At 43.9% G+C, this 27,821-nt stretch overlaps 1 protein-coding gene across 2 annotated transcripts in view; it reads right to left on the bottom strand.

Moving 5' to 3' along the window:
* Positions 1-27,821, bottom strand: part of ASIC1 (acid sensing ion channel subunit 1) — a 324,144-nt gene that overhangs the window by 12,364 nt on the left and 283,959 nt on the right. For both annotated transcript variants that reach the window (XM_069230676.1, XM_069230677.1), the window contains 8 exons: positions 15,841-15,991; positions 14,326-14,453; positions 11,615-11,765; positions 10,585-10,641; positions 10,336-10,489; positions 6,719-6,810; positions 2,540-2,619; positions 328-432 (listed from right to left, as the gene is read on the bottom strand). In XM_069230676.1, the coding sequence (XP_069086777.1) occupies positions 328-432; positions 2,540-2,619; positions 6,719-6,810; positions 10,336-10,489; positions 10,585-10,641; positions 11,615-11,765; positions 14,326-14,453; positions 15,841-15,991 (918 nt within the window). The remainder of the gene's footprint in view (positions 1-327; positions 433-2,539; positions 2,620-6,718; positions 6,811-10,335; positions 10,490-10,584; positions 10,642-11,614; positions 11,766-14,325; positions 14,454-15,840; positions 15,992-27,821) is intronic.

Here is a 27,821-nt window from a genome sequence, read left to right as displayed (position 1 = left end):
GTGCAAATGGAAACAAAAGAATGTGTATAATCCAAAGGCATGTAAGGGCAACTAAAGAGAATGTCCCATCCCTGAGTATTCAAGAGGAAGCTAAGGAGCTTGCAACATCACTGGGTGACTAAAAGAAGGCAAAATAATTCATAGGTGTTCAAAAAATGGCTGAAGACAGGGCTCATCCACACAATACAGTCTCCTATTATAACCTAGGATAGGGAGCTATGGCCTGCCCTGTGGCTGCTATCTCTGCTAAAGGAAATGGGGGCACCAGAGACTACACTTGTGGATCACCAAGTGGATTTGTTTGGAGCACGTGCCGCATGCCCTTACATGGCGTTTCACATCATCCATGCTGAGAGTCACTCCCTGGTCATTGTTGTTACGCTTCTGATCCTTTTGACACTTGGTTCTCCGGCACATCTTGTGTTTGAACACCTAAAGGGGGCACAAAAGAACATGTTCAGGCCTTTGAGGTGTTCTAGTGGTTAACACATCTGCTGCAGTGCTACCCCTCGCTCCTGACAAACACACCCTCATTGTTCTCTACACTACTGATTGGTACCAGATTTGCATACCAATAACAAATGGCTTCGACAATATGTAAATGTGCAATCCAGGCTTATGGACAATGCATAGTATACATCATGTGGTAAAACACCAGATTTTCTACTTGTTAAATAAAAATGCTGACTGAAGCCCACAGATAGCATTGTATGCCAATAACTAGTGTACCTCTTGCTGTGCAGTGTCCATAGAGGATGACGTCTAATGTGCAGGAAATGACCATCTTTTGCATGGTGTACCCACAGATTTGGGCAATAACTGTTGCTGCTGGCTTTCGGAATTTTGTGCACTTTACTTCTGCTAACCATCAGTAAAATGCCTGGTCTCCCCCTTTAAACATGGTTCAATTGGCAAAGCCCTAATTGGCATATTTAACTTAAGTATAAGGCCCTAGTAAATGGTATGAGGTGTAACCAGACCTGCAAGTTAAATGTCACTAGTGGTCTGCAGCACCTATCATGCCATCCACCACTTTGGCAGTGCAACATAGCTTCAGGCCTACCATTGTAGCCTGACTTGTAGCAATTTATAAAACTGCAACTCAACCTGTCAAAATAAACCATTTTGACAGATAAAAATCTTCTCTTTTATGAATTAATAAGTCACTCCCATGTAAGCCATGTGGCCTACAATGCAGGGTGCATGGTATTTAATACTAGGACAAGTAGAAATTCAACATTAACATGTCCTTACATTCACTAGCAACCAAAAGCTATTTTTCACATACGTTTCACCTTGGGAGGCCTAACTGTCCTGTGTAGAAAACCAGAATACAGATTAAAATCCTAATGGAAAATCATAATACAGATTAAAATCTCTGATTTAAAGGGCCAAGTCAGAAGGTAAACTCTTTGACCACAATGAACCATGTGCCATCATGGTCATCCTCATATTGTGCCTAATTCCTGGTCTACCGCAGCCATTAACTATCATTGTTTCTTCATGGATTTTGGATGATTGGATGTTTATTATTTTAGTGTCATTTTGTCTATGTAATTTTACATTTTTTCTAATATGATTCAGATGTTTATCATTTTGCATTTTGACTTTATTACTGTTTTTGCTACTGCATAAATAATTCACACATGTTAGGCCTGTCTGCTGTGTGCCATTGCTACCAGGGAGTTGAGCTCAGGTTAATGTAGTGACTTTGAGGGTTCACCCTCATAGGCCCTTTGATTATTCCTTGAGGTGGGTAGGCATCCATGCCAAATAATAATTCAATTGATTACAAGGTGTTTATTTTGTGTTTTTTTAAGTCAAATGAGGTGAACATTTTTTTTTTATGTCAGCAATATTTGCAGGGTGGCTGACCAAACTGAAGTGAAGCATTTAGCATGCTGCAATGCTGAAAATAATTCCAATGCAAAAACAACAGATGATGGACGGAATGCAGAGCAAATCATTCACCCCCAGTCACAGGATCCTTGTTTCTGGTCCAAGGGGGACCTGGCCTGGCAGTTCGGGCTGGACTGTTCCCATGGGGAACAGAGTCAAGACTGATTTGCATATGGTTGGGTCCAAACTGGGGTGGCACAGTGAACAAAAGAACGATGGATTAAACCCAGATCTGTGACTGGGGGTGAGTGTTTGAAAAGTTTCAACACTCTGTCCATCATCCTTCTCGGTTGCAAAAATATTTCTAAGGCAGGTGTTGAGGCATACGACCAGTCCATAGGAGTATATTTGGTGTTCAATGCCAATAAGCATGCAAAGCATGCAACTAGAGCCAGCAGCAACCAATTGTAACTAGTCATTGGAATTTCCAACTGCTTCTTTTCATTTGGATCACAATCTTTCCCGAGGATTGCTATTAAAGCCCCCCTCCCCACAAAATCCAATTTTACTTCTCAGATTTCATTCTGGATAGTGATGTTCTCTTCTCCTTTTTCCCAACTCCTCCAAAGAGGGGTTGACATTTCTTTTTTCGAGTTTTGGCATCAGTCCATAATCCAGCGAAGTGTGCAGGTGATATTACCTCATACACATAGTCAAAAAGCTCCAGCACTGTCAGGATACTGGCTCCAATGAACAGCCCCATCTGTCCGCCGATGTCACCTACAGAAGAAGAGAGGAACCATGACTGAATGTCTTTACTTTAAACTGAGGCACCTTTTTCTTCTGTTTCTGTTCCCTCTCAATGCAAGTATGGTCAATGTTGTTAAAGTTCCCATCTCCCACATTCAGTACTTGATTTTACGCTTCGTGGTTGGTTTCAAATTTCTAAGCACTATATGCTTTCCAACAGTGGGAACTGTTTTACTCCATGTTACTGTAGGTAAGGGTGCAGTACAAGTATATTGTAGTCGGGATATAATCTGACATAAATATGGTGTCTTTAATATAATCTACAAAAATATTTCCCCATTGGAGTTAATAATACAAAACATACACCAAAATGGATGATATTTTGTAAACGATATGTAGGAGAACAGTGTTGGACAGTATTTTTGTACATGATATTATGACATATGAAGGCGATATTTGATCACTCTACAGAATCTCTTAGCAATTTCCCTGGCTAAATTCTCCTGAATGAAAGTAGAAACACATTTCTGGTAAGGGGAGATTAATGGAAATCTATGGCCAGTGTTCCTTCAAGTTTGACTAGTGAGTGTTTGAGCTCGAACTGTGCTTGAAGTAGCTGCCACACAGGGAGATTCAGGGTGTGTGCTCTGGGAGGGCGATGGTCAGTGGTTCTTCAGATAGCTCTGGAGTGCAAAGAGTTAACACCTCTTTCCCCCTGGGAGGTTATAAACGGACAACCTTAACTTACTCCACCATGACTCTGGTGTCCCTGGATTTCTAGGAGAGTCCAGGGGGGCTAGCTGACCATAGTACCACTGGTGTGGTGCTAGGCGGTCCCACAGGAGGGGGGTCCCACTGTGTAGGAGCCAGATTTAGAAACCAAAAAAAGCACAGGCTATAGGCATAAGAGTACAGCTACAAAGAAGGACACGCACAAAAAGACTTAACATGTCTAATCAAGGTAGAAAACGGATATTAAGAAATGTATAACTTTCACAGGCAGTATGAGACCTATCGAAACCCACGGTGCCACAGTGTGTCACACAATATTGGCAATCTACACACCCTCACATGGTGGATCAACCTGGGCTACAAACCCATGCATATAGTGGATTTCCAGCTCGTGTTTGGAGTCTCTGCACAGCCAATGTTCACTATGGCATGCGAAACCACCCCAGGACATTGGTTGCAAACTGAGTAGTTTTATGTGGAGTTGGGTAGGGGTGTCCTATAAGCAGGGCCACTGGAATTATGTGATTGTGCTGCTGCAGCATTTTTTGCATAATTATAGATTTGCCACATAACCCATCATCTGCTGCATAATCTGCCGATTTTAGCAAAAAAATGTCTAGCTCAAACAGTTCAAATATTACTAAAAACGCAGTAACACATATCTCTGTGCAGTGGAAGGCTCAATGCAGAGGCTGACTGACTACCTTTCTGTTGCTTATTGCTTTGTATAGATTTTTAAACTGGTATTAACAAGGTGTAAGCAATGCCCAGACAGTGTTAATAAGTGTAAAAATGACAAGAAAATTAAATAATACTAATATAAACTATGCTGCATCACGCCGCACAATTTGCCTTTTCTTGACGCATAGTTTACTCAAACTTGACGCATAATTTGGCCCAGCATCGCATAATTCCAGTGGCCCTGTCCATAAGCAGTGCTTGGCACAAAGCTCTGCTCTCTAAGGCCCCGCACTCTCCTCCTACACAATGAAAAATGTTAAGAAGTTGTCACTTCTATTGTGAGTTCTGCTAACCAGGTCTGCCTGGCTACACATGAAGAATCGTGTGCGCCTGGGCTTCGTTGACTCTTTCAAAACCAGGACGTAGAATGTTCAAACTTTGGCGGGACAGACTACAAAAAATGGTCTGTTACAGCAAATCCCGGAGGACTGGTTAACCTACCATTGCACCTTAGTTAGGGTTTCATTTTGACACCCAACTGGTCTGTGGAGAGAAGGGGTGGCATTTTCCTTTTTTGCTCTTGTATTTCAAGCAGGACAAAATAACGAATTTGAATGGATTCCCGATTTTTGTTATACCTGTCCTGGCATGAAAACACTACCAAGGCCGGCAAACTACAGGTTAAGTGGTGACCCTGTATGCCTCTGTGAGAGCATGGGCTCAGTCCTGCAAACACTGTGCACACAGAAAGATTACATTTTCCGCAATGCACACCCACTCCAGCTTTGCTTGAGAATTGCCCCTGGGGATTCATTATTTAGGAGCTTTCAGTTATTTCTCTAGACTGTATGCTGGCCTCCATTTTGGAACACAAAGTCCACCTGCCCTTGAACAAAATGGAGGTCAGGCAGGGCGTTGGTGCAGTTACTGTGATGAGAATGCTCAAAGTGAAAAGAGACTTTCAAGGCTTGGGTAACCACTCTGTGCTCTAGCGATGAGCAGTGGGCCTCTGAGGAAGCTAGATCTGTAAAGGGCTGGGTGATGATGGGGAGGGGGGAGCTTGTTGCAAGAGATATGAGGGAACCTGTGAATATTGGGTGCCAAACGTGAATATTGCACGTCTGCTTAGGCCTAGCTGACCATAGCAAAATAATCAAATGCAGGTGAGTCAGGCTGATGACCCTTCCCTGGCAGCCTCTGCTCTCCTATTTCCCATCTTCCCTTCTATACTACAAACAGGGTGTGAGTCATCCGAGCAGCCCCACCTATGCTCCCGGCCTTAGAACACCCTGCAAATGATCAGAGAGGAACTGTGGGCCGGGGGGAAACATCACCACCTTCCAAGACGATTAAAAGCAAATTTAATTGCGTATGTTAATATGACACATTAGCATTTTCTAATTAGTATATTCAAATTCAGCAAAGTGCTCTTGTCACGTAGAACGGAAATCAGGAGGGACCGGGCTGCCGGCTATGGGAAGCCTCTATTGCTCAAGCTGGGGAAAGCAAACCGGAGAAAACCGGTTGATGGAGAGTCACAGGGGCCAATGAGGTGACGCCACTGAAGCAGCCCTAGCCATGCTTTCTATAATGCAAGGAATTAATTCGGTACCTGACTTTCGATGCAATGTTTTACTTAATACAATTATTTTATCTGGCACCTAGACTTTAATGGATGTTTCCTGGGGAAACTAACAAAAATAGAGCATTTTCGAGAGCAGCTAACCCATAATCAGGGCCACTGTAATCATGCTGCCGGAGAGGGCCAAATTATGCAGCAGGGATGAGTAAATTATGTGGCAAGAGAGGGCAAATTATGCAGCATAGCGCAGCACATTTTGTAATAGTAGTACTTCATTATTTCATTATTTTTAAACTTGGTAACACTGTCTGGGCATTGGTTGCACCTCATTAGTATCATTTTAATACCCAGCTATAGCAATAAGCAACAAAAAAGGCGACCAGTCCAGCTTCCAAAGGGCCTTCCATTGCGCGAAAACACGCCACTGTATTTTTAGTAACTTTTGAGCTAATTTTTTTGTTAAAATCTGCAGATTATGTGGTGGATGATGGCTTATGTGGCAAATGCGGCAAATCTATATTTATGCTAAAATCACTGCAGTCGCAGAGTCTCATAATTCCAGTGACCCTGCCTACAATGCAATGCTTGCTGGGGGCATCTAACATTCAGTGCAATGTTTTCTGGGGTGCCCAGCCTTCGCTCCAGTGTATTTTGTAGCAGCAAAACGATGTGATGTTTGCCGATGTTGACCTAACCTCCAACACAACCTTCTTCTGGAACATTTACCCTAGAATGCAATGATGTCTTGAGCACCTGTGGTTCAAAATTTCTGGAGCACCCATAATGCTGTATTGATGGTGTACAGTGTTTCTGTGACCTCTCTTGACCTCGTCGGTACAGAATCTCTTGGGCCCCTAATGCTGCGTTTGTAGTTAGTGTCTTGTATTATGAAGCACGGCTCTGCACTCTATGGCACTGTGTCCCTGGAGAAGCTCCCAATGCAGTATTTCAATTTTCCCTTGTTTGAGTGTGTTGTGACGGGCTCCAATGTACGTGCCTTTTGGGACTTTTACGCTGAAACATTTATAGCGCCCTTTAGTATGAAAAACTTTAGTAGCCTCGTTTGTACACTGTTCAAGTTCGACTCTTTGTCAATACTAGGTGGGAACCAATCGTCTGCAGCCAGTCACTTACCCAGAAGCCCCGCTACCTCATAGGCTTTCTTCTGCTCGATTGTCTCATAGTTCAGGGCTTCGAAGAAAATATCCAAAACCAGGATGTTCTCACTGTGCAAGAGGTCAGGAAAGAGAAGACAAAACACCCATAAGTGCGCTCTTCCTTATGCCCAGGGTTCACATACATGCTGTGACGGGCCACACTACCACAGACACAAACAGACCTCTCCTACCCATCCATCCATCTGGTCTCTCTCTCTGTCTTCCCCCAGGAGCTCTGGTTATATCTTCACACCGGGAACAACCATGGACGTCATTTAAGGATCGCCAGGGGTCGCAGCTGCAACCCCTTGCTTGACCCTTGTGACCCCTGCCACTACCTTTGCGACCCCTGGCCCCAGAGGTGACAAAATCAGTGCCTGGAACACAGGGGCATCTCGTCGTTGGTCGGCGTTCCGCTTTCCTGGTTTTATGTCAATTGTTTTACTACACAAAGAGTGAATAATATTATTCACTATTTGTGTGATCAAAATGGAGTACAACTAACGGGAATATGTCCCTATCTGGCAGCTGAGGTGAGTATTTTTTTAAATGTATGTTGTATGCGTGCTTTCGGGTGAGAGTGTGTTCATGGGAGCGAGAGTGTGTGAATGTGTATGTGTAAGCATGTGTATGTGAATGAAAGTAAAGGTCAAGTGGCGTGTGATGTCAATTACGCTACCCCTGACATTTTGGTGAATTGACGTCCATGGGCATAAAGGCTCTTAGGCCCATATTTATACTTTTTCACGCACACTGCGCTAGTGCAGTTTTGCGTGAAAAAGTATACCGCTGGCTAGCGCCATTCCAAGATGCCGGCCGGGCGTCTTATTTATTGAATGGCACAATCCGGCGCAAATGGTGGGCTAACGTCAAGGAAAATGACGTTACCCGGGTGCGCGTGGCAGTATGGGAGAAGGGTGTTATGCACCAAAAAATGATGTTAGGCTGGTTAGAGTAAAAAAAGATGACTCTAACCAGCCTAGCGTCATTTGTTGGCGCTAAACCTGCCATACCACATGACGCTTGTCTGATAAAAGACAGGAGTCATGCTCACCACCCCAATGGCGAGCACAGGGGACAAGGGTCCCTTAGGCATCGCCACTGCACCCAGTGCCATGTATGGGCACCCATTTCAGGGCCCCCAATGGCACTTTAAAAAAGAAAGCAAAATACTTACCTCTACTTACCTGGGATGGGGTCCCCCATTCTCCGCTGTCCCTCTGGTGTGGGTGGGAGTGTCCCTGGGACCTGAGGAGGGCACCAGTGGGCTTATTCCATGGTGTTCCACCATGGAAATAGGCCCACAGGTCCCCTAATACCTGCCCTGACCCTGGCGTTGAATAATGGCGCTAAGCAAGCTTAGCGCCATTATTTAGGCCCGCCTCCCTCCTGTGCACAATTTTTGCATGGGAGGACAAATAAGGCACTAGGGCCTTAGAGTCATTTTTTGCCCGGGAATGCCTACCGTGCATCTTATTGACGCAAGGTAGTTTCCCGCTAGCAAAAAATGACGCTAACTCCATATCTTTGGCGCTAGACGGGTCTAGCGCCAAAGTATAAATATGGAGTTAGGTTTGCGATGAATTAGCGTAAAAAAAAATGAGGCTAATTCTGCGCAAAGCTAGTATAAATATGCCCCTTAGCGTTTACCAGATATGGCCTACGCAGTTTGTTTGTATTTAAAGTAAAGATATACCCGTTTATTATGACTAGTCACCTTATTTGAGTCCCAGTAAGTTGGTCATTGCATGGTTTTTGCTCCTGATTCTAAATTTTGAAGGTCGAATAGGGAATAATATACTTTTATGGTTTCACCGATTGGTAAAACTGGATGTTTTCACCCTTTCTGACCGCATTTTTCACAAGAAAAACCCTCCTGATAGCATGTGGAAGAATCTGCGAAGGGAATCCAGATTCAAGCACATTTAACAATTTAAGTTCCGAATCTAAAATTGGGTGCACACATAGATTGTGGCACTTTTAGTATTTGCAGGAATGAACCTCGGTCTTTCATGAAACCCTCAGATTTGACAGCAGATGATGGGTTTAGTAGCAGGTCCATATTCGTCTTGACATATCTGACACCAATGCACAAGTGACGTTGATTTAAATAATCCTCCCTTTCACTCATGGGCTAAGAAGTGATATGCTTTGGCGGTATTGTCCCAAAATATCCTAGCCAAAATATCGTCTGACAGAAATATTGACCCTAAATGTTATTCTCAAAGCTATCTCTCTGTTGCACTTATTAATAGGAAATCTACACCCAGTGGGATGATATTTTGTAGATGATATTTAGGACACAAAACTTCTGTCAGGCAATATTTTTGATGATATTCTTACATTCATCCGGTCTGGCTGTACTATGTGTATATGAGGTCTGCCGGTTTTAGGACTCTTGACGGTTGAGTATGCATGAGGAATGTAGGGTATGGCTTACATGCTTCTATATGCCCCGTCTAACCTCCCTATACTTTCTACAACCCTTCCCGCTTACATAAATTGCTTTACTGCCACCTTTTCGGTGGGCTACCATGCCTGTTCCTTGTACTGCGCCTATGCTCCTTCAACTTCCATCTGCATTGTTTACGCCTCTGCGCATAGGTCCTTCCAGTCATCTCATGCACCACAGGGTCTCCCTGTCACCCCATGCACCATAGGTTCTCCCTGTCAACCCATGCACCGTAGGATCTCCCTGTCACCCCATGCACCATAGGTTCTCCCTGTCATCCCATGCACCATAGGATCTCCCTGTCATCCCGTGCACCATAGGATCTCCCTGTAAACCCATGCACCATAGGATCTCCCTGTCACCCCATGCACCATAGGATCTCCCTGTCACCCCATGCACCATAGGATCTCCCTGTCACCCCATGCACCATAGGATCTCCCTGTCACCCCATGCACCATAGGTTCTCCCTGTCATCCCATGCACCATAGGATCTCCCTGTCATCCCATGCACCATAGGATCTCCCTGTCACCCCATGCACCATAGGATCTCCCTGTCACCCCATGCACCATGGGATCTCCCTGTCACTCTGTGAACCACTATGCGGGTTTTTGATCTGCCAGCTCTTCTGTCCCTGTGGACATCTCCAGCAACCTTCTCTCATGTCACTTAAAGAATACTTATAGTTTCAGTGCTAACATTCACCAACTCACTCACTCATCTAGTCCTCTGCTGACGTCACTACAACCTGCTCGTTCTTCCTCTGGACTTACCCTGTCTACCTACGGGATCTGTTCTCTGCGAATGCTTAAGGCTTAAAGGCTGGTGTGCTCTGGACTACCTACCTCCAGTCCACTACGCCATTCTATCCTAACTTCTACCTCAAAGTGAAGTTTAAAACTGGCTGCTGAATTTGGGATTAGAGCTAAATCACGACTGTACTTTCTATACTTCTAAGCACAGAGTTACTTCTCTTGGCCAGCGCTCTGACACCATTCTTGGCCTGGTCCGTGCTATATAAAACTGCATAAGTTAATAAAATAATGATTCTTGCAAGTAAGGATGTGACAGCCCATGAAGAGAGTGGCTGGCCCTCCATCCACTATGCAGAAGAAACCAAACAGCATCTAAGGGACACACTTACGCAATGTACTGTTCGGACTTGTTGTATTTTTTGGCCAGGTACTTGGCGGAGGCCTTGCTAGGGATCTTCACCATCGACAGCTCCTTTCCATACCGTGTCATGTTGCAAGGCGTCTCGCATACACAGTAGGAATTGTCCCTCTCAACCAGAAAATCTGTGAAGCAAGAAGTAGAGGAGCATTCTAAGGCACATGGTTGCGACTAAGGACAGACAGTTGAGGAAAGATGGATGAAGAAAGACTGGACTTACCCAATGCTGAGTCTGCACATTCCTTGTACTGCTCAGGTGTGCAGTAAGGAGAGTCGCCTGCAAGAAGGAACAGAAGGGACACAGATGACACAGTGTCAACAAAGTTCGACCTCAAGAAAGGGTTTTCAGATCTTACACTGAAATCAGTTCCTATGATCCTCTTCACCAAGACGGATGTAAAAGTAAAGACAGAGACCTACATCTCCACCTGAATGTTCTTTAATGTACTTTTTTATTTTTTGCAGATATTCCCAGAAGTAGGCCTAGAAAGCTATGGGGAAAACATTTTTCCTTTTGGAGAAAACCCTACCTCGACATGCCATCCTGAAAGAGGTGACTGGTGTCACTTGTCAACCATTTTCAGAGTGGGAAGAGATCAGATTTTAGTTTGTGAATGTTCGCTTGTTTGTTAGTGTTCACAAAACTTACAAAGTAAACCATGCCTTGTAATAGCAACTTCTCACCCCTTGAGTATATTTTTCTAGTACAGATTTCTCTTCATTTATGGAAGAGAAATCCACAGTAGTAAATGCATTGACATCTTTCACAAATACGTTTGCGGATTCCTGGCAGGCTAAATAAGTTATTTTTGGCCACAAAGTTATATTTATAACCTAAGATACGTTTGTGACTAGGGCCCCCTAGTCTTCTGTTCTCTCTGGTCCCATTTGTGGAGGATGTAGACATCCAAACTTTGAATAAAGTGAAGGTTCTCTAGCTATAACAATGCATAACCTGTCATTTACACCATTTATAACAATTCTGTACTTGACAAATGAATGATCTGTGCTAACATCTTCCCTAGCATGGCAAACATCTGTGCCAGTCTCGCACACCCAGTAGGAATTGTCCCTCTCCACCAGGAAATCTGTGAAACAAGAAGTAATTCTAAAGCACATAACTGCGACTAAGGACAGACAGTTGATGATTTACCTGGAATGTATATAATCTATACCAATACCCTACCTGTCATGTGAACCATCTGTGCCAGTGCCACTTATTGAACACAAAATCTGTATCAAAACATTACCTGGCATATGAACCATCCGACAGTTGCAGTTTTCCATCAGGTATCGTGTCTCGCAGTCGATGCGACATGCAGTGATGCTGTAGGTGTCGAAGAATTCAGAATCAATAGGGGTTGATTTGCAGTCCCCCCATGGAGGTGGAAGGTAGATCAGCTGTAATGAGAAAATAAAGTTTAATAGTGAAACTCCATCAGGACAAACTTCTCAAGGACCAGAGACAATACACATTACTAACAACTACACTGATAGTACAGTATGACATAACCTATATATCTGCAGTGGTACTACTGCCAAAGCACTCACAGCTAATATAAATCCCCCAGTTATACCAATCAATATGAGTGCCATTCTGCATGTTGTGGGTAGAAATAGCTTTTGGTACTGTTAAATATATCCTACCCAAAATAGTGACAGAAATATCTGGGTGCTGGCACATTTCCTTCTGGAAGTATCTCTATTTTGCGATTCATAAATCACCAAAGCAACAATATCAATCAATGCTGTGTCCTAAATATTGTTTACAAAAATATCAAGCAATGGGAGTTAATAAAAGAATATCTACCTTCCATGGGACGGTGTTTTTGTAAATGTATTAATGATGATATTTTTATCAAAATATAATGCTGCTAACAATATTCTGTTATAAAACCATGGTGTTACTGAAAATATGGAAAAAAGAGAAGGCCCACTCTTGATAATGTATGAATTAGGAGGAAAATGTGCAGAATGTACATGATTAGAGGAGAGCACAGGCCTAGAATGCTTATGATGTCCAAATAGAGAGCCAAGGATAGAGAGGATGCTGGGGGTGCAAGGACAGGGGCGAGCAGAAACATTTATTCATAATGCAGCTGGAAGTAGAAGGCCACAACATAAAAGCTTGAGCCATAACCTGATAACAGGCTCACAGGGAGGGCGCACATCCTGATACACATTCACAAGGGATAGTGTACATCATGGTGGTTTTGGAAAAGGAACACGATAAGCTTTGAGGCTTGAAGGCCAGCAGCTGTGCAGGGAGGAAAGTCAAATGTTTCCAAGTGTGGAGCTAGCTTAGGAAGGAAATACTGATAGGCTTCAGAACGTGAGATCAAAAGCACTGTGATTATTAACAAATGTATCCATGACAGATGTGTAACCTTTGCCTTCCTGTAAACGCGTAATTAGATGCTTTCGCAAGGGGAAATATTGCTTTGTGCTCAAATAAGTAGAGCTAACAATGTACCAAGTAAGCGCTTGAATTAATATGCATGACAAGTGATAAGATGCATACAAGGTATTCTGAGACTATAAAAGATCTTGTTTGTGATGACGAAGTTGAGTGCGGTATCAGTCACCTAGCTGAGCTGCCCTCCTGGCCGTAATTCCTAAAAGCCCATATTATACTGCCAAACAGAGTTGTGTTATTTCTTCATTTCTTCACTCCACAACAATGGCAGAGTTGCATTTTGTACTTTCACATGTTTGGAGCACTGTGGATGGAGGTCGAAGGAAGGTGACATGCAGTGGTGGTTCCAGCCGTTATATTCATCCATAAAACAGGTCCAGTGCTCCACGATGGGCTTCATCTGTAGCTTTTGGGGTCTGCCAGCCATGATGAAGACCTCATGAATATTGGGCCTGAACGTCAAGGGGCAGGCTTTTTTACTTTTGAATGCAGTTGGGCTACAATTGGAAATTGGATAGACTGTGTCAGAGGACATCACACAGCCGAGACTTCATGGCCTGGTTTGATGCGGTTAGGTGACACACCAAGGGAAACAGTTGAATTCTCAGCTCACATCTGAATTTCAGGAAGACCTCCTCAGATCTCAAGCATAGGGTGCCCCAGAGGGTCAACTGGTGTACATACACTGAAATATCTACTGACAAACCACATGCCAATAGATTTAGACAGGCCAGATCCAGTTTCCTTGAGAATATGGCAGAGCTGCAAGACTTCGGTAGGTTGTGGCACAACTTGTGGACTCCACAAAGGTTCTTGAACTGATTTATTTTCCTCCCCGTCACCACCAATGAAGGGCAGGCTTGATATGCTAATTATATCTTAGGCGAAATATTAATTAAGGAGCATAGTCATTCACAATTTGTGAATTATAGTACAAAGATGTAACAGCATCTGAGATTTTGAGACCGCAGAGCTCGCTTCTTCAAAGCTAGCACAAAGGATAGTCTTAAAGCCAATGCTACACCACATGATCAGGAAGGTTATCTTATTTAAGCAGTCATTCTGTGTTCAGATGCAACATAGGAAATTGGTTTCTGGTATAGTAGGTGTGGGAGGGGCTTATGTGCCTTGAATTTTGATGTTGCTTTGGTTTCTATTACACCCTTTCTTTAAAGTCACAAGCGGTTAGAGAAGGGACCAGTGTGGTCTTGAAAACTCACATACTACACCATCTTTGCCAAGCAAAAGGCATCACTGCTTATAACATATAGAATTCGATCTGGCAACACAGCAACAAACAACCTCGTTGAGTAGAAGAAACCTCAAGCACACCAGAGCGATGGAGGACACCCCAGGTGTTTGGACACACTGACAGAGAAGACTACGGAATATTGGGCAGGGAGGTTACGAGTAACAGAAAACTGAAGGCTATAAAGGCCAATGGGATACCAGGCTGTTGAAACAAGGTTTATGGCTTCCTGCTTACTTGGAGAGTAGGGATATCCATGTATTTCCCACCTAGTCATAACCTACTTAGCACCATACCCTCTGCTCCTGGCACGATACGAAGGTCTGGAATCCTGGTGCCACTCCAAATCCCAGCTGGTCAATGAATGGCGGCTCGTCCTGGCTGTGAATCTGAACTTTGATGCCGGCTTCGAAGGAGGTCTCGTCTGTAAAACAGATATATATGTCATGTCAACGGGAGCTGCCCTTCTCATGAGTTTATATTCCCAGGAGAAGTCAAAACAGCCAAAGAGTGACCACATATTCAAGCACGCTTCAGGGGAGTTTAGACAGCGAGAGGGAGAGGGAGAGGAAGAGAGAGGCGAGGGAGAGGGACGGAAGGAGAGACAGAGAGAGAGAGGGGGGGGGGAGGGAGGGAAGGAAGGAGAGAGAGCGAGAGAGAATTGAAAACTGGTTCCCAGAGTGTCATGGCTCAACCTACCTTGTTCGGTCCTAGCACGGACAGCAGTGGTATCACATTGGTGCCTGCAACAAGCATTAATTGGAAACTATTTCAGCTTTTAACTGTCTGCAGTGGCGGGGGTGGAGGAGGTTAGAAAAGCGGGAGGATGAGGAGCTGTCTCAGCATGGAATTCCAGGTTCCTACATTGTTGTGCTTAAGTTTTTCCATTAACTATTTGACTCTAATATTGTGGGAATGGCCGCCAACTGATGGCTTCAGGGTTCACCTCTGGTGATAACAATGATAGAAAAGTAGGCATTGAACATATGAAGTAAGTTGTAACCTCCTCTGGACCCAAGCCCAAGACAACACAAGTCTCCTGTCATTTCATGTCCATTTTATAGTAATAATCAAAGATTTCCAAATTGTGTTCTCCACCAGCCCAGATCCTGAGCCCTGGTTGATTATATTAATCATGGATGTTTGCATTACACTGCATTGAGGTCAATGATATCCACCTACAGCTATATTACTGCCAGTACATTGCCTACCACTACATCATCATGGTAAATACAAATTAGAAATTTGACCTTTACATTATACGCCTATCCCTTTGAACTATTATATTCAACCCACTACATTTACCTTGGTGAATATAATGAATGAATATAATTATCATGCACTAGAATGCATACAATGTAAGTCTTTTCCAACCAACATGGATCAGTCGACTCCTGGGTTTTGATTGACCCCCTCACCATCATGTCCATGTTTTACAGCTATTAGAGTTCTAACTGTTCTTGAGCTTTGGGTGGCCTCCCCTTTGTCATGACCACATCTTCCAGCCAGGCAGGATCTGACTGCTGCTGGACCCTGGTTGGTCTCCTACTCATCATGGCCTGGTCTTTCAGCCCCCTAAGCACTTATCATTCTTGGGCCCTATGTGCTTCTCTTGGTTAGTCGTCTTGCAACCAGCTAGTTCCATGCCTGTCCTCTTTCTCTCTATGGATCTCTGCCTTGGTGGTGTAAAGGAGGTCTTCAAAGGTTTGATAGAATCACAGAATGGTGCATTTGGAGCATGCAACTGAGGGGCTAAGGATGTATATTCTGAAGAGGGGAAGGTTATTGGTCATGGTTGAGCATCTCTTTACCTGTCTCTCCCCAAACTGGCATGTATTCATCCTGCTGGATGTCCAGCATTAGTTCCAGGCCATTTCCTGTCCCACCCTTCAGGGTGACAAGAGGCGTCTTCCCATTCTGACCGGAATTGAAGGTGTAGCACTTGCCGTATCGTGTGAAAACCTGCATGAAAAGAGAATGAGGGTTCGTTGAGCAGTAGAGCTGACCCATGTGGTCGACCATATAGCATCAATCAGCTAGCCCAAACAAAAACAACTCCATGGAAAGCAGGGTGCTACTGCTCTCTTCAGCTGGTTGAGGCACCTGCTTCTGATATCACCACACATTGCTAAATGACTGCACTTGAACTGTGTGGTAATATTATTTATAATATATGTTTACACCATGGCAGTGAAAATAAATATGGTCTAATAACACGTTATTTGGAACAACTGTACTTATAAGCACACACTCACACATGTATTACTACCGTGCCATGGTCGAATTTGTTTACTGCCACAGTGCAGCAAAATTAACACAAGAGAAGCATTTTTCACTGCCTCGCTGATTGCACATAGCAATTACTTTACACAGGGAAACAACTTCTAATAGTCATGAGATCTCCTCCATGTTCTGCACAAATGTACTCCTTGCATGCTGGTTTTGGTTAAAACAAGTACACATGAAAATATACCATGGCATGAATCATATATGCAGATGGGCAGAGTATGATATCCCTTTTATTTCCGTTGTTGAGGGAGGGAAGGGGCATCATAACTCACATGAGGTTTTGCCTCGTGTGAACCATGGTGCCATGTATGTATGTATGTAGATACCACAGTGCTTATACATAAAAAAGCACCATGGGCCACCCAACAGCTGGTGATTCCGATATTTATTTTGAAGGCAGAAGAAATCACTGATGCTATGTGGCTGGCTCTCTGATGACGTGCCCCAAGCCCTAGACTCACAGTATATAAACAGTTAATAAGCAGGGCTTTAAGTAGGCGAGGTTCTGCTGGGTCTCAGGTTCAGCAGTAATTAAAAATCATCTTTGAAGTGGGTCCCTATAGGGGCTCAATATTCATGCCCTTAATATTACTGGCAAAAATAACGATTGATTATTTAACAATGATACTGCTTGTCAAAGATGCAATTTCCCACGTTTTACTTCATTATACATTCCCTGAGAGTATGTTCTTTTATTTTAAGGATTTGTGTTTCTGTAGTTTTTAAAGCACGATATGACTGTTATCTTGTGCATTATTTGAACTGAGCTGCCCCAGGGCGCCAGAGTGAGTTCAGTTTGAGGGTGGGTGTTTATGACGACACTCGAATGAGCGCTTTAAAGTTGAGGCAGAAAGCGAAGCAAGATTCTCACAGTGGGTCTTAGAAGAGTGCATGCTACATGCACATTCAATCATTGGCTTCTCTGCAGAGTTCACAGTCTCACATATGTGTCATTTGTAATTGTGGGAACATGTGAAATGTGCAGATGCAGAATTTTAGAAAGATGTGAGAGTGAAAAGGGCATGAGTGTTTAAGAGATGAACTGCAGAGGAAAGTGACGTGAAGAAGAGAATGGGAGCGTCTGAAACACTCAGAAGGCCACTACCTTCCCCAAAGACCACAGGGTTGTTTAATTCAATCTCATATTTTTAGAATGTTAACCTTTTCATTTCTAATTTTCACAAGAAAATCTTTGTTTTCATCTACCCGATATAGCCAACAAACCTTGTTAAGGCCCATCGGTCTGATTTGTTTTAGCCATATTTTGTTAGTTGTTGTGTGACTTGCCTGGAAGCAGAGGCACCCGAGCACTGGCCTGAGTACCTGTGTGATGCACAGGTGTTTAATCCACACCCATAATTACATTGTTTAAACCTCATGGAATGGATTCCGAGTTACCTTCTTTAGTCACACCCCCGTCGGTGACCCATCCCACCCTTTCCATCCTACTTCAGCACTGTTAATAAGTATTACATGCAAAACACGCACATAGAACCAAATGTGCTTTCTGTGAATGTGTGTATACATCTCTATCTAAAAATACATGTATAGATATATATATATATGCACTCATCAGTGCTTAATTTGTAAATAAAAGGTGCCGGTGCTCAAAGCCCTCCACTTAAACATGCGGCCGCTGCAATTAAATGTGCGAACACGGAATACTGAGGCGGCGTAATCCTGAAGCCACCTCGGACCTCTTCAATGCATATAAAGCCACTCCCAGCCCCTTTCGCTCACTCCAGCAGCTTTCTGCCTTTCTCCCTTTGTAACGCTTTTTCGTTTTTCTCTTCCTCCGTCTTTCCCAAATTTCTTTTGCTCGCAATTAATGCTTGAGGCAGAAAATTGAGCGCCGCCCCTCAAAAATAAGTGCCGGTGCTCAGCACCGGAAACTACAAGCCCAAATTAAGCACTGGCACTCATACAAACTCATATTTAAACATTTTTTTTATGGCCCAATGTGACCCCCACACAAAATTAACTTCTTTAGATATCACTGGATCCAGCCCTGTCAGGTCTACAATGAACACTCCACGTTAGACGTGAGCGTGACATAACTATGGCTCCAAAGGTTTGTGATAATAAAATGGTGGTATATTTAAAATAAAATATGCTGTAGGGGTACTACTACAAACACTTTAATTACATAGTACAGTCTAGTCAACTGAGTTATGGATATTCAAGTTATTTCGGCATTTTTACACACACACACACACAAATATACAAACACAAACACGCACACACAAATATACAAACACAAACACACACACACACAAATATACAAACACAAACACGCACACACTTAAAGCAATGCTAGCAAAGGCAACAGAGTCTCACACTTGGGCGGCCATTTAAATGTAGGTGTGCACAGGAAAAAACGGCTGAAAATTGGCTGATATCCTGCCTACCCTGCACTCGGTGTCCTGGCCTCTTTTAGAGGTTGGGAGAAGCGGTTCTGCCACTATTAGATCCATGTTGGTTCTGCTTTTTGGAATACTGTTGTGCAGATGCGATGTTGAGAGGAATGGCCCTTAGGGCACCCCCTCGAATGCCACTCCCATCGATGTCCGTTCTGTCAAGGACAGTCAGGACATCCGTGGCAGTCCTGGACAGAAAAAACGGAGAAAATGGGTCCTCACAGAGGGGGATAACTCCTAGTGCATCAAGAACATTCGATACATTTTTCCACAGATGGTCCCATACATGGGGGGACTGTCCATGGATAAATCATAAATGACAGTAGGTGTGCCATGCCACCATGGTATATACGACCAGTTGTTACTGCTTTTTCGCCAAGGTGGTTCCCATCTTGAAGGTTGGAGCAGCCCCATGGCAAAAAAGACACTTCAGCCAGGTGGAAAGCTTTGTCTTTGCCAACCCACTAACACAGCAGTTGGCCCGCCAAACTTAAAATTACCTCTTTAGAACCAAATTTCTGAGGTCTGAAATTTCAGCTCCAAGCACCCACTCAGGGTCACATTTAATAGTTCACTCTGTATTGGTTGCCGACCTCAGATGGAGACCAAAGGGCATATTTATCAAAGATGTTGTGCCACCCTTGCGCCACACAAGGGATGTAAGAGTGACGTAAAACCTAAGTCAGGTTTATCAAGCCATGCAAGGCCACCTTGCGTGGCCAGGAGTGGCTTGATAAATCTGGAGTAACGCAACGCAGCACAAATCACTGAGTTGCGTTAATGTGCCCCAGGGAGGTGTTCCAGAGGTGGAGCGTAGTTGTTCCCACGCATCCACCCATGGATTTTAATGCATTCCCTGATTTGCCATTAGTAGTAGACCTGGGAATGCGTCAAAGTCCTACACCTCCCCAGGTGAGGTTTAGCAAGAAGAAATATTTTTTATTCTCCTTGTTTTTTCCTCGTTCTTTATGTGCTGCATTCTGCAACACAAATAAAATGAGGAATCGCCTCAGAGATTGTTTTGTGCAGGAAGGTCACCTTCCTGCACAAAAACAATCCTGTCTGCAATGCAGGCAGCCTTGCACCACAGAGCAAGGGTGCCTGCGTTGGCTCTAGGCAGCCAAAACGGTGCCAGCACAAGGAAAGGACTGGAATGCTCTGTATTATCTTAAATATGGCACATTCCTGCCATTTCACACAGCGCAGTGTAGCAAGGTGGCTTGCTGCACTGAGAGAAAGATTGGGGATAAATGTGCCCCAAAATGTACTCTTTTCCTTTTTCCACATGTACAACTCCAACATCTTTTACATGAAACTCGAGCTGTTGGATGTTTTGAGACATACTCAAATAGTTTAACATCTCTATTGCCATATCTAGAGTGAGATTTTGACTTTATTACACCTTTTCATGAGTTCTTTTCTGTACTAAGTTATCCTGCAAAATGTAATTGTCCAAATACCTGTACCTGCATGTTACAGCCAAGGTTCTCAACATAGCCATCAAATGATCCCGTCCTTGTCACCACAGGAGAAATCCAGAAGCAGGTGGTGATTCAAACAAATAATTTATTAGAGATGCAACCTAAATCCTTAACAGTTAGAGGACCAGTCTGCAACTTCTGCTTGAGAAACACACGGAACTCTGTTACACAATGTTGTCCAGGGCAGATGGCCAGAACACTTAAATCACAAACCTCCTAAGTTATATGACATAATAGTACATATTCCTCACTGACATGGCCTAAATAGGCCAAAACTAGTCTAGGATTGCTTAAGTTCCTGTCTGGATGTCACCCCACATGGCAGTTCGGGCAGGACTGTTCCTATTGGAACAGGATCAAAACTAATTTGAATATGGCTGGGCTCTGACTAGAGTGGCATGGGGCATGATGGGCGAAAAATGATGACACTTGAGAGTGGTCCATCCACTAGCCAGTGGCTCAGATAAATGTAAGCATTCCTTCCATCAATTTGGGCCTTATTTATAGTTTGGCAGAGAGGAAACTCCCTCAAAACATGGATGATATCCCATCCACTCTGTTTCAAGTGCCATAGGCTCCAACCTACCTGTAATACAGAGGAAAGGACATCCTCCAAGTTTGTAATTCATTTCAGAAGCAAACCAAACAGAAGCTTCTTTCATCGCACCACTATCCTGGATCCATAATTTGTGCTTTGCTTACAAGAATGTTCCTGGGACATCAACATTTTTAACTTTGCTGATGCAGAACATGGTGAGTTTGGATCCCACTGCTCTATTTATTGCTAGTTCTTGGCTACCATTACAGATGTGGCAGTATTCTATCTCCGGCTGGTTTTCGTAACTTTTATAGTTCCTCTAGCACCATTATGCACCCAGATCCACACAGTCGCACTGTTTAATTATCCCTCCCTTTCTCCCAATTGCATCCACACTGTAATGGCTCCAAATGGCTTCTGTCTCAATGTTTGCATCATCTTCTAATGAGCAGGCTGTCTTCCCACAGGCCTTTTTCTTTCCTTCTGGCTCAGTTACAAGCACAGCTAATTGAAGATTTTTTCAGACTGTAAGATAAACACTTTCCAGTACAGCAGATCAATCATTGATTTCAATAAAACACCCTTCACTTCCGAAGGCAGTAAACCTAGAACAGTTATGGGAAGATTGAGAAGCAGAGGAAAGGCTGAAGCTAGGAGTGCTAATGTGGGTGTGATTGCCAGGTCTGAAATGCAAAACAAGCACAATCCCCCCAAAATAGAAGTCCAAACCAAGTACAAGTCTTACAACGAAGAAGCTCAGAACAAGATAAAAGGGAGCAAGCGTAAAGCAAACCTGAACTGCTCACTAGCAGAAAGCAGCCACTATTAGTTGAGCACAGATGCTTCTTCCTCTATAGTGTAAACTGCTTGATAGTGGCAAACTGCTGCCTTGCTTCTGTTCACCATTCTGACTCTGTCCCTGCTAGACTTCATCTTTGATCATGACTACTATCTGAGATTGAAACCTGCCTCTCTTCCTTCAAGGAAGGAAGGCCAGAGACTTTATTTCCTCCTCACTGCAGGCTAGTGACCCTCTGAGTATCGACTTTATGGCTGTGCATGCCTTGTGATAGCTAGAGGACATGGGTGCCACCCTCTCCTGCCCTCATGCCCCTTCCAAATCTATCTATCTATCTATCTATCTATCTATCTATCTATCTATCTATCTATCTATCTATCTATCTATCTATCTATCTATCTATCTATCTATCTGTCTATCTGTCTGTCTGTCTGTCTGTCTGTCTGTCTGTCTGTCTGTCTGTCTGTCTGTCTGTCTGTCTGTCTGTCTGTCTGTCTATCTATCTATCTATCTATCTATCTACCTATCTATGTGTCTGCCTCTCTTTTTTGTCTCTCTTTCTGTCTGCCTGCCTGCCGGTCTATCTATCTAGAATTATTCTATGCAAGTGACCCATTAAAATGTTATTTGGAACAAATGTTCTTATAAACACAGATTCACATAGCTGTGAGGTGCCATCATGGGCATCCAGGGCATAGTCATATACTTACCCTGGGCACACTCCTTTGAACGATAACTTCTTAAAATGTACTGGGCCTTTCTGTTGAGACATACCTTAGAGTAATAGGCAATCTCACACCAAAGCTGCAAAGCACACAACCAGGAAGCACATAGTTGGTGAACTTCAACTCTGCGCTTCCCAGCTGACTCTTGTGGTAGTCTCAGAGGTCAAAAGGACACCACCAGGACTATCACACATTCATCCTTCCAAGGCAATCGAACGCAAAGCACATTGCAAACCTGTCTTTCAATCTACCATCTACCTGCTCTCCGGGCAGGTCTGTCAGAGCTTCATGCCAGTGTATTTTCCACACACATTTATTAACAAAGTGTAAAAGTGAAATTCCGTGTAATGTCTATAGAACAGATTGAGGGGGTCATTCTGACCCTGGCGGTCTTGGACCGCCAGGGCAAGAATGACGGAAGCACCGCCAACAGGCTGGCGGTGCTTCATTACCCATTCTGACCGTGGCGGTAAAGCCGCGGTCGCACCGCCGGGGTCGGCGGTGTCCCGCCGATTTTCCCCCGGCGGTGATAATCCGCCAGGGCAGCGCTGCCCCGGGGATTATGACCCCCTTACCGCCAGCCTGTTTCTGGCGGTTTACACCGCCAGGAAGAGGCTGGCGGTAAGGGGTGTCCTGGAGCCCCGGGGGCCCCTGCACTGCCCATGCCACTGGCATGGGCAGTGCAGGGGCCCCCTAACAGGGCCCCGGCCTGCTTTTCACTGTCTGCATGGTAGACAGTGAAAAGCGCGACGGGTGCAACTGCACCCGTCGCACGGCCGCAACACCGCCGGCTCCATTAGGAGCCGGCTCCTGTGTTGCGGCCTCATTCCCGCTGGGCCGGCGGGCGCTAACATGGTTAGCGCCCGCCGGACCAGCGGGAATGTTGTAATGGGGGCAGTGTTGTTTTGGCCGCATGGCGGCCGCTTGGCGGTTCCTGCCTGGCGGGCGGCGGTTGGAATCACCACCTGAATGTCTTGAGAAAACACTGTTTATTGTCTCAATTGCTAAATTCTCAAATTAGTTAACAAAACAAATCGACTGGGGATCATGCTCACAAAACCTAATACTTCTGATTCAAAAAATATCATGGTCTAAAACCTACAGGGAGATCCAGTGAGTTTAGTCTACTTTTTATTACCATTACTGAGGAACTGGAGTATTATGACATACTGGAGAATTCAATTCTTGTAAATCGTGTCCCTTCCTCACAGTCGCGATTTGTAATAAATAGCATGTTGCACTTTGCACATCTCTGTATATACAATGTTAGAGGCCAAATGAATGAAAAAAAACCATTTAAATATTTCATAATTGTAAGAAATCACTATTAAGGAATTGTTAATTGTTATGTATCAATGAGGATTTCTTAATATTCTGTCTTTCTAAATACTGAATTGCAGTTTGTGATTTCCTATGATTTTCAAATTGCGACCATTGTATGGGTAACTACTGGTGACATCAGTATACATAGGAAGTTGTGTTACCTTTGCTTTCATTTTTGCTAGAAAGTAAAAGAGAGCTGGAAAGAAGGTCTGAATCTTTGGAGAAACGAAATGGCAAGTCAGGCTTTAACTGACAAGACAGAGGCAGGAAGAGAAAAAGAAAGTTCAGCGACAAGGAAGTTGAAATTTTAGTTTAAGAGTGCGTACCGTATAATGACAATTATTTTGAAGATTCTTTCTGTAAGCCCCGGATGCAACAAAGAAGAGCATTTGGATAAGAATCCAGGACAGAGTTAATGCAGTCAGTGTTGCTACCAGTGGTATCGAGGAGGTACGAAAATTCAGGTGCGCTGTGCGGTATCGTACAAAAAAAAGACTGATTTTAAGGAAATATCAAGCTTCAGCATCTGGAGGAAGAAGCACAGGACCTCCACCAACAATAGAGTAACTAGGTGAGTCCATATCTCAGCCACAATCTACCTCTGGTGTTGCTGAATTTGAAAGCACCTTGCCCGTGTCCATAAATATAAATAATAATATTTGTTTTTAATTCCCTTAGGTACATATATTTATAGACATATTGGATTTTTTTAAATGTACTCTAAAAACCCACATTGCAATTCAATATTGCGCTACTAAATCACAATTTGGTTTTGCTAAAATTATAACTGACAATTTTCAGCCCTAACGGATCCAATTTGAGCTTTACAACCGCAAAACTGATTTGTACTTGAGGCCCCCCTATACATTACTTCTGAGCCAATTACTGAATAGGTTGTTATTTTAGCATTAAAGAATTATGCAAGGAGGGTTGAATGAATGAAGGAGTTTTAAAAAGTATATATCAGTATTATCAAGTTAATATTATTGCCATTACTTGTAGGTACAGCCACTTTAAGTTCACCTCAATACACAGCAGAAGTAGACTAGAAAAAGAGGGCAAAATGGCTGGGTCAAGTAACTTAGACAACACTACAGTAAGAATAACTCGAATGTCTTCAGATCCAGTTACATCAACCTCTCCTCTAATAGTCTCTACATCTGTAATTACAAAATCAGCATCATCAAGATATGAAGTGACACATGCTATTATTACTCCTGTCATGACTTCCCAACAACAACTTGCTTCTTCCAGAAGCAGAACATGTACCTCACCAGACATTCCAAAAGGAATGGCTACTACTTCTTGTGTTGGACAAATAAACAAAGACATATGAGGGCAACAGAAAAAGTATATATTATAGTTTCTTGCTTAAGGAATGCTATCAGTCATGGTTTTCAGTCACTCAGAGGTATAGTTGGTGAGATGCCACAGGGAGCTAGTACCCTTTGTTCAGCTAACATCTGTAGACACACTGTTAATATTCAGTCAGAAATAGTGCATTGTTCTGCTGTTGTTCCCAAAAGGCTATTTCCAGTTACCTCTACTACAGAAGAACCTAAAACCTCTAATGCAGCCATTTGTGTATCACTTACAGGTACAGAGAGTGAGGAGGCTATGAGCCAAAGCAGTACTTCTGTACGTGATGGAAGTAATCAGCAACAAGTCAGACTGGTAATGTTAGAAGTATATCTAGATGTAGCACTACATGAAAGAAATGTTTGGATCCGAGAATAAACACTGTAAATCACTGTTAAAAATATTTTTTTCACAAACTTTTACGAAGTTGCATTGTATGCATTATAAAGTCATGTTTTTTCTTTGATGTGATTGTCTTTTCGTCTGCCACTTTGAAGTACATTTCGATATTAGTACATTTGAAAAATATGAATAAACATTATACATAACTTGAGCATTCAAAACATTGCTTCTGAGTAAAAAAAATCTTATTTGTGTGAAACAATGATAATTGTTCTAAAATTAAGTAAAAGTATCACATGCAATTTATGATAAATGTGTATATATAAATGTATATATACACACCCATCTATAAGTTAAATGTTTTTATGTTTGTTTTTAACATTTGGATTAATTTTAATTCAAAAAATATATGTTGAAGATCGTTTAAAATAATTATTAAATATTTCTTCAAAGTATTTCTCTTTTACCACCGAGATCCAATTCATGGTATTTTGCTAGTGCATAATGTTTTTTTTTTTTTTTTTTTTTTAGACACCCGTATTAAGAAATGCTTCTTACATATCATTAACAATTCCATATTTTTGATTTCTATTTTGCGATTCAGTAAAATCATTCCATAAGTAGTGATTAGCTATTTGGTCTTTTTGATGTGTAAAATTAGAAAATCCCTATTTGAAACTGCTTAGTACATCACAATAACACTTTTACAGGTCGCAAACCCATTTGCATTCGATTAACAATACTGTAACCTTTTGTACATCAGACCCATAATTCCTAGAGGTGGCTGAGCCACTGAAGGCTAGAGCCTGGTGTCTGGCTTAACTCAGCTGTGAACCACAAGCCCAAAACGAGCCGAGCCTTCATGCCACTCTCACCTCAACCAATAGTAAGTCTGTCCCTGCCACCCATCCCACCAGACGGGTGTGTCGACATAGAAGTTTTGTTTCTGCTGTCTCGTGAGCGAAGGCTGAGTGCTGTCGTCCACCACTTCATGTCTCCTCTTCCTCCAGCCCACTCAGACCCCTCTTCCCCCTAGGCAACTTAAACTGGTAGCCACTGTGAGAAGGGCCTGTGCAATGTCTCCCTATCCCAGCTTCGATCTCTTGTCAGTAAACATCTCACTCAACAAAAATATGCAGAATGCACAGGACCAAGCTGCCTGCCGTCCATGTTAAAAACATGTGGCTCAAGACTGTGACCGTAAGGCACATAGAAACACTTGAGGTAGGTTTCAAGTTTTCAGATCGCATGCCTTTGCCGTACAAGCTTGCAGTATGGAGGGTCCCACAGAGAGCAACAGGCGCAGCCTAAACTCTCTACAGAATTCTTCATGACATGGAAGCGCGTCAAGAGGACAGGATGGTGGTAAGGTAGGGGAGGGTCTAGGGTGGTGGGATATAAAAAGGGAAAGTGGGCAAGGGTTGGCCTCTTCTGAGGCTTGCCTACTTGCACTGTGGGATGCTTGGCTTGTCGAAGGTTCAGAGGCAGGGTTGCGGCCTTTATGGAAGGCAGCTCGATGTCGGAGGCGGTGCGCGCCACTCTCTGGACTCTAGGTGAGGAGAGCAGACCTACTCAGGCCTGGCATTTTGGACCAGGCCTGGGTCTGCATGTTGCGCTCGCCTCAGGTGGCGGCGAGTAGCGTGGCAGCAGCGGTAGCTGCTTGCCGATCACCAAAGAAAACACCACAGCAGGAAAGGGTGGCAGGAGGGCAGGTACGCAGTGCATCCACCCTGCCGCCCCCAAGGAAGGCCCTGTGGAGGCTGCAGAGTTGGGGGAGGGGCCAGGAGGTTGAAATATACAACCCTGAGGTGCCTGGGGTGAGCAAGGGAAAATATGGCACCTGCTTTAGAAAGCAGACCTGTAGTGAGACAGAGGGTGGAACTGGGGTCTACAGTGGCTTATAATGAATGAGGATCTGCTGTTGGATCTCACCACTGGGGCTGCCAGGAGAAATGGGGCCCAGAGCCAGTCAAGTCGGGGTGGAGAAGAAGGCAACAAGTGATCAGCCTGTGGAGGGCACCAGGCAAGGGTTTGGGGGAGCCTTCTTACTGAGGGAGAATACATGGAATCGGCAAGGGGTGGCCCCAGGGATCACAAAGAGCAAGCGCAGGGCCCAAGCACAGCACCAATAGGGGGGAAAGCTCAGCAGTCAGAGGCCACCACTTGGTCTAGGGTGGACATCGAGGGCAGAATTAAGGAGCAGCGCCCGTTGGTGGCAGAGGAGGACAGGTGGAAGAAGCTGTGCAGGGAGAGGGACAGGCGCATTGGGTCGTGAGGGACAAATGAAAAGGAAGAGCAGAGCAGAGCGTCCAATGGCAGGGAAGGTCCGTGTGTGCCAGGTAGAAGAAAGAGGATACTTGGTTTGGGTACTGCACAAAGGTGACAGAGAGGAGAAGGGGACCAGTGCAGCCTGTGGGGCTGGAAGTGCAAGTAGCACACGTCGCAGGGGCAGCCAGGTGGCGAAAGGAGCGTCAATGCCAGTAGGTGAGTTTTACAGATGGTGATGCCTACGGGGCACA

The sequence above is a fragment of the Pleurodeles waltl genome, chromosome 4_2, assembly GCF_031143425.1.
Source record: "Pleurodeles waltl isolate 20211129_DDA chromosome 4_2, aPleWal1.hap1.20221129, whole genome shotgun sequence".
Lineage (NCBI taxonomy): Eukaryota > Metazoa > Chordata > Amphibia > Caudata > Salamandridae > Pleurodeles > Pleurodeles waltl.
The sequence above is the reverse complement of the archived record's forward strand: the minus strand, read 5'-3'. Positions and strand labels throughout refer to the sequence as shown.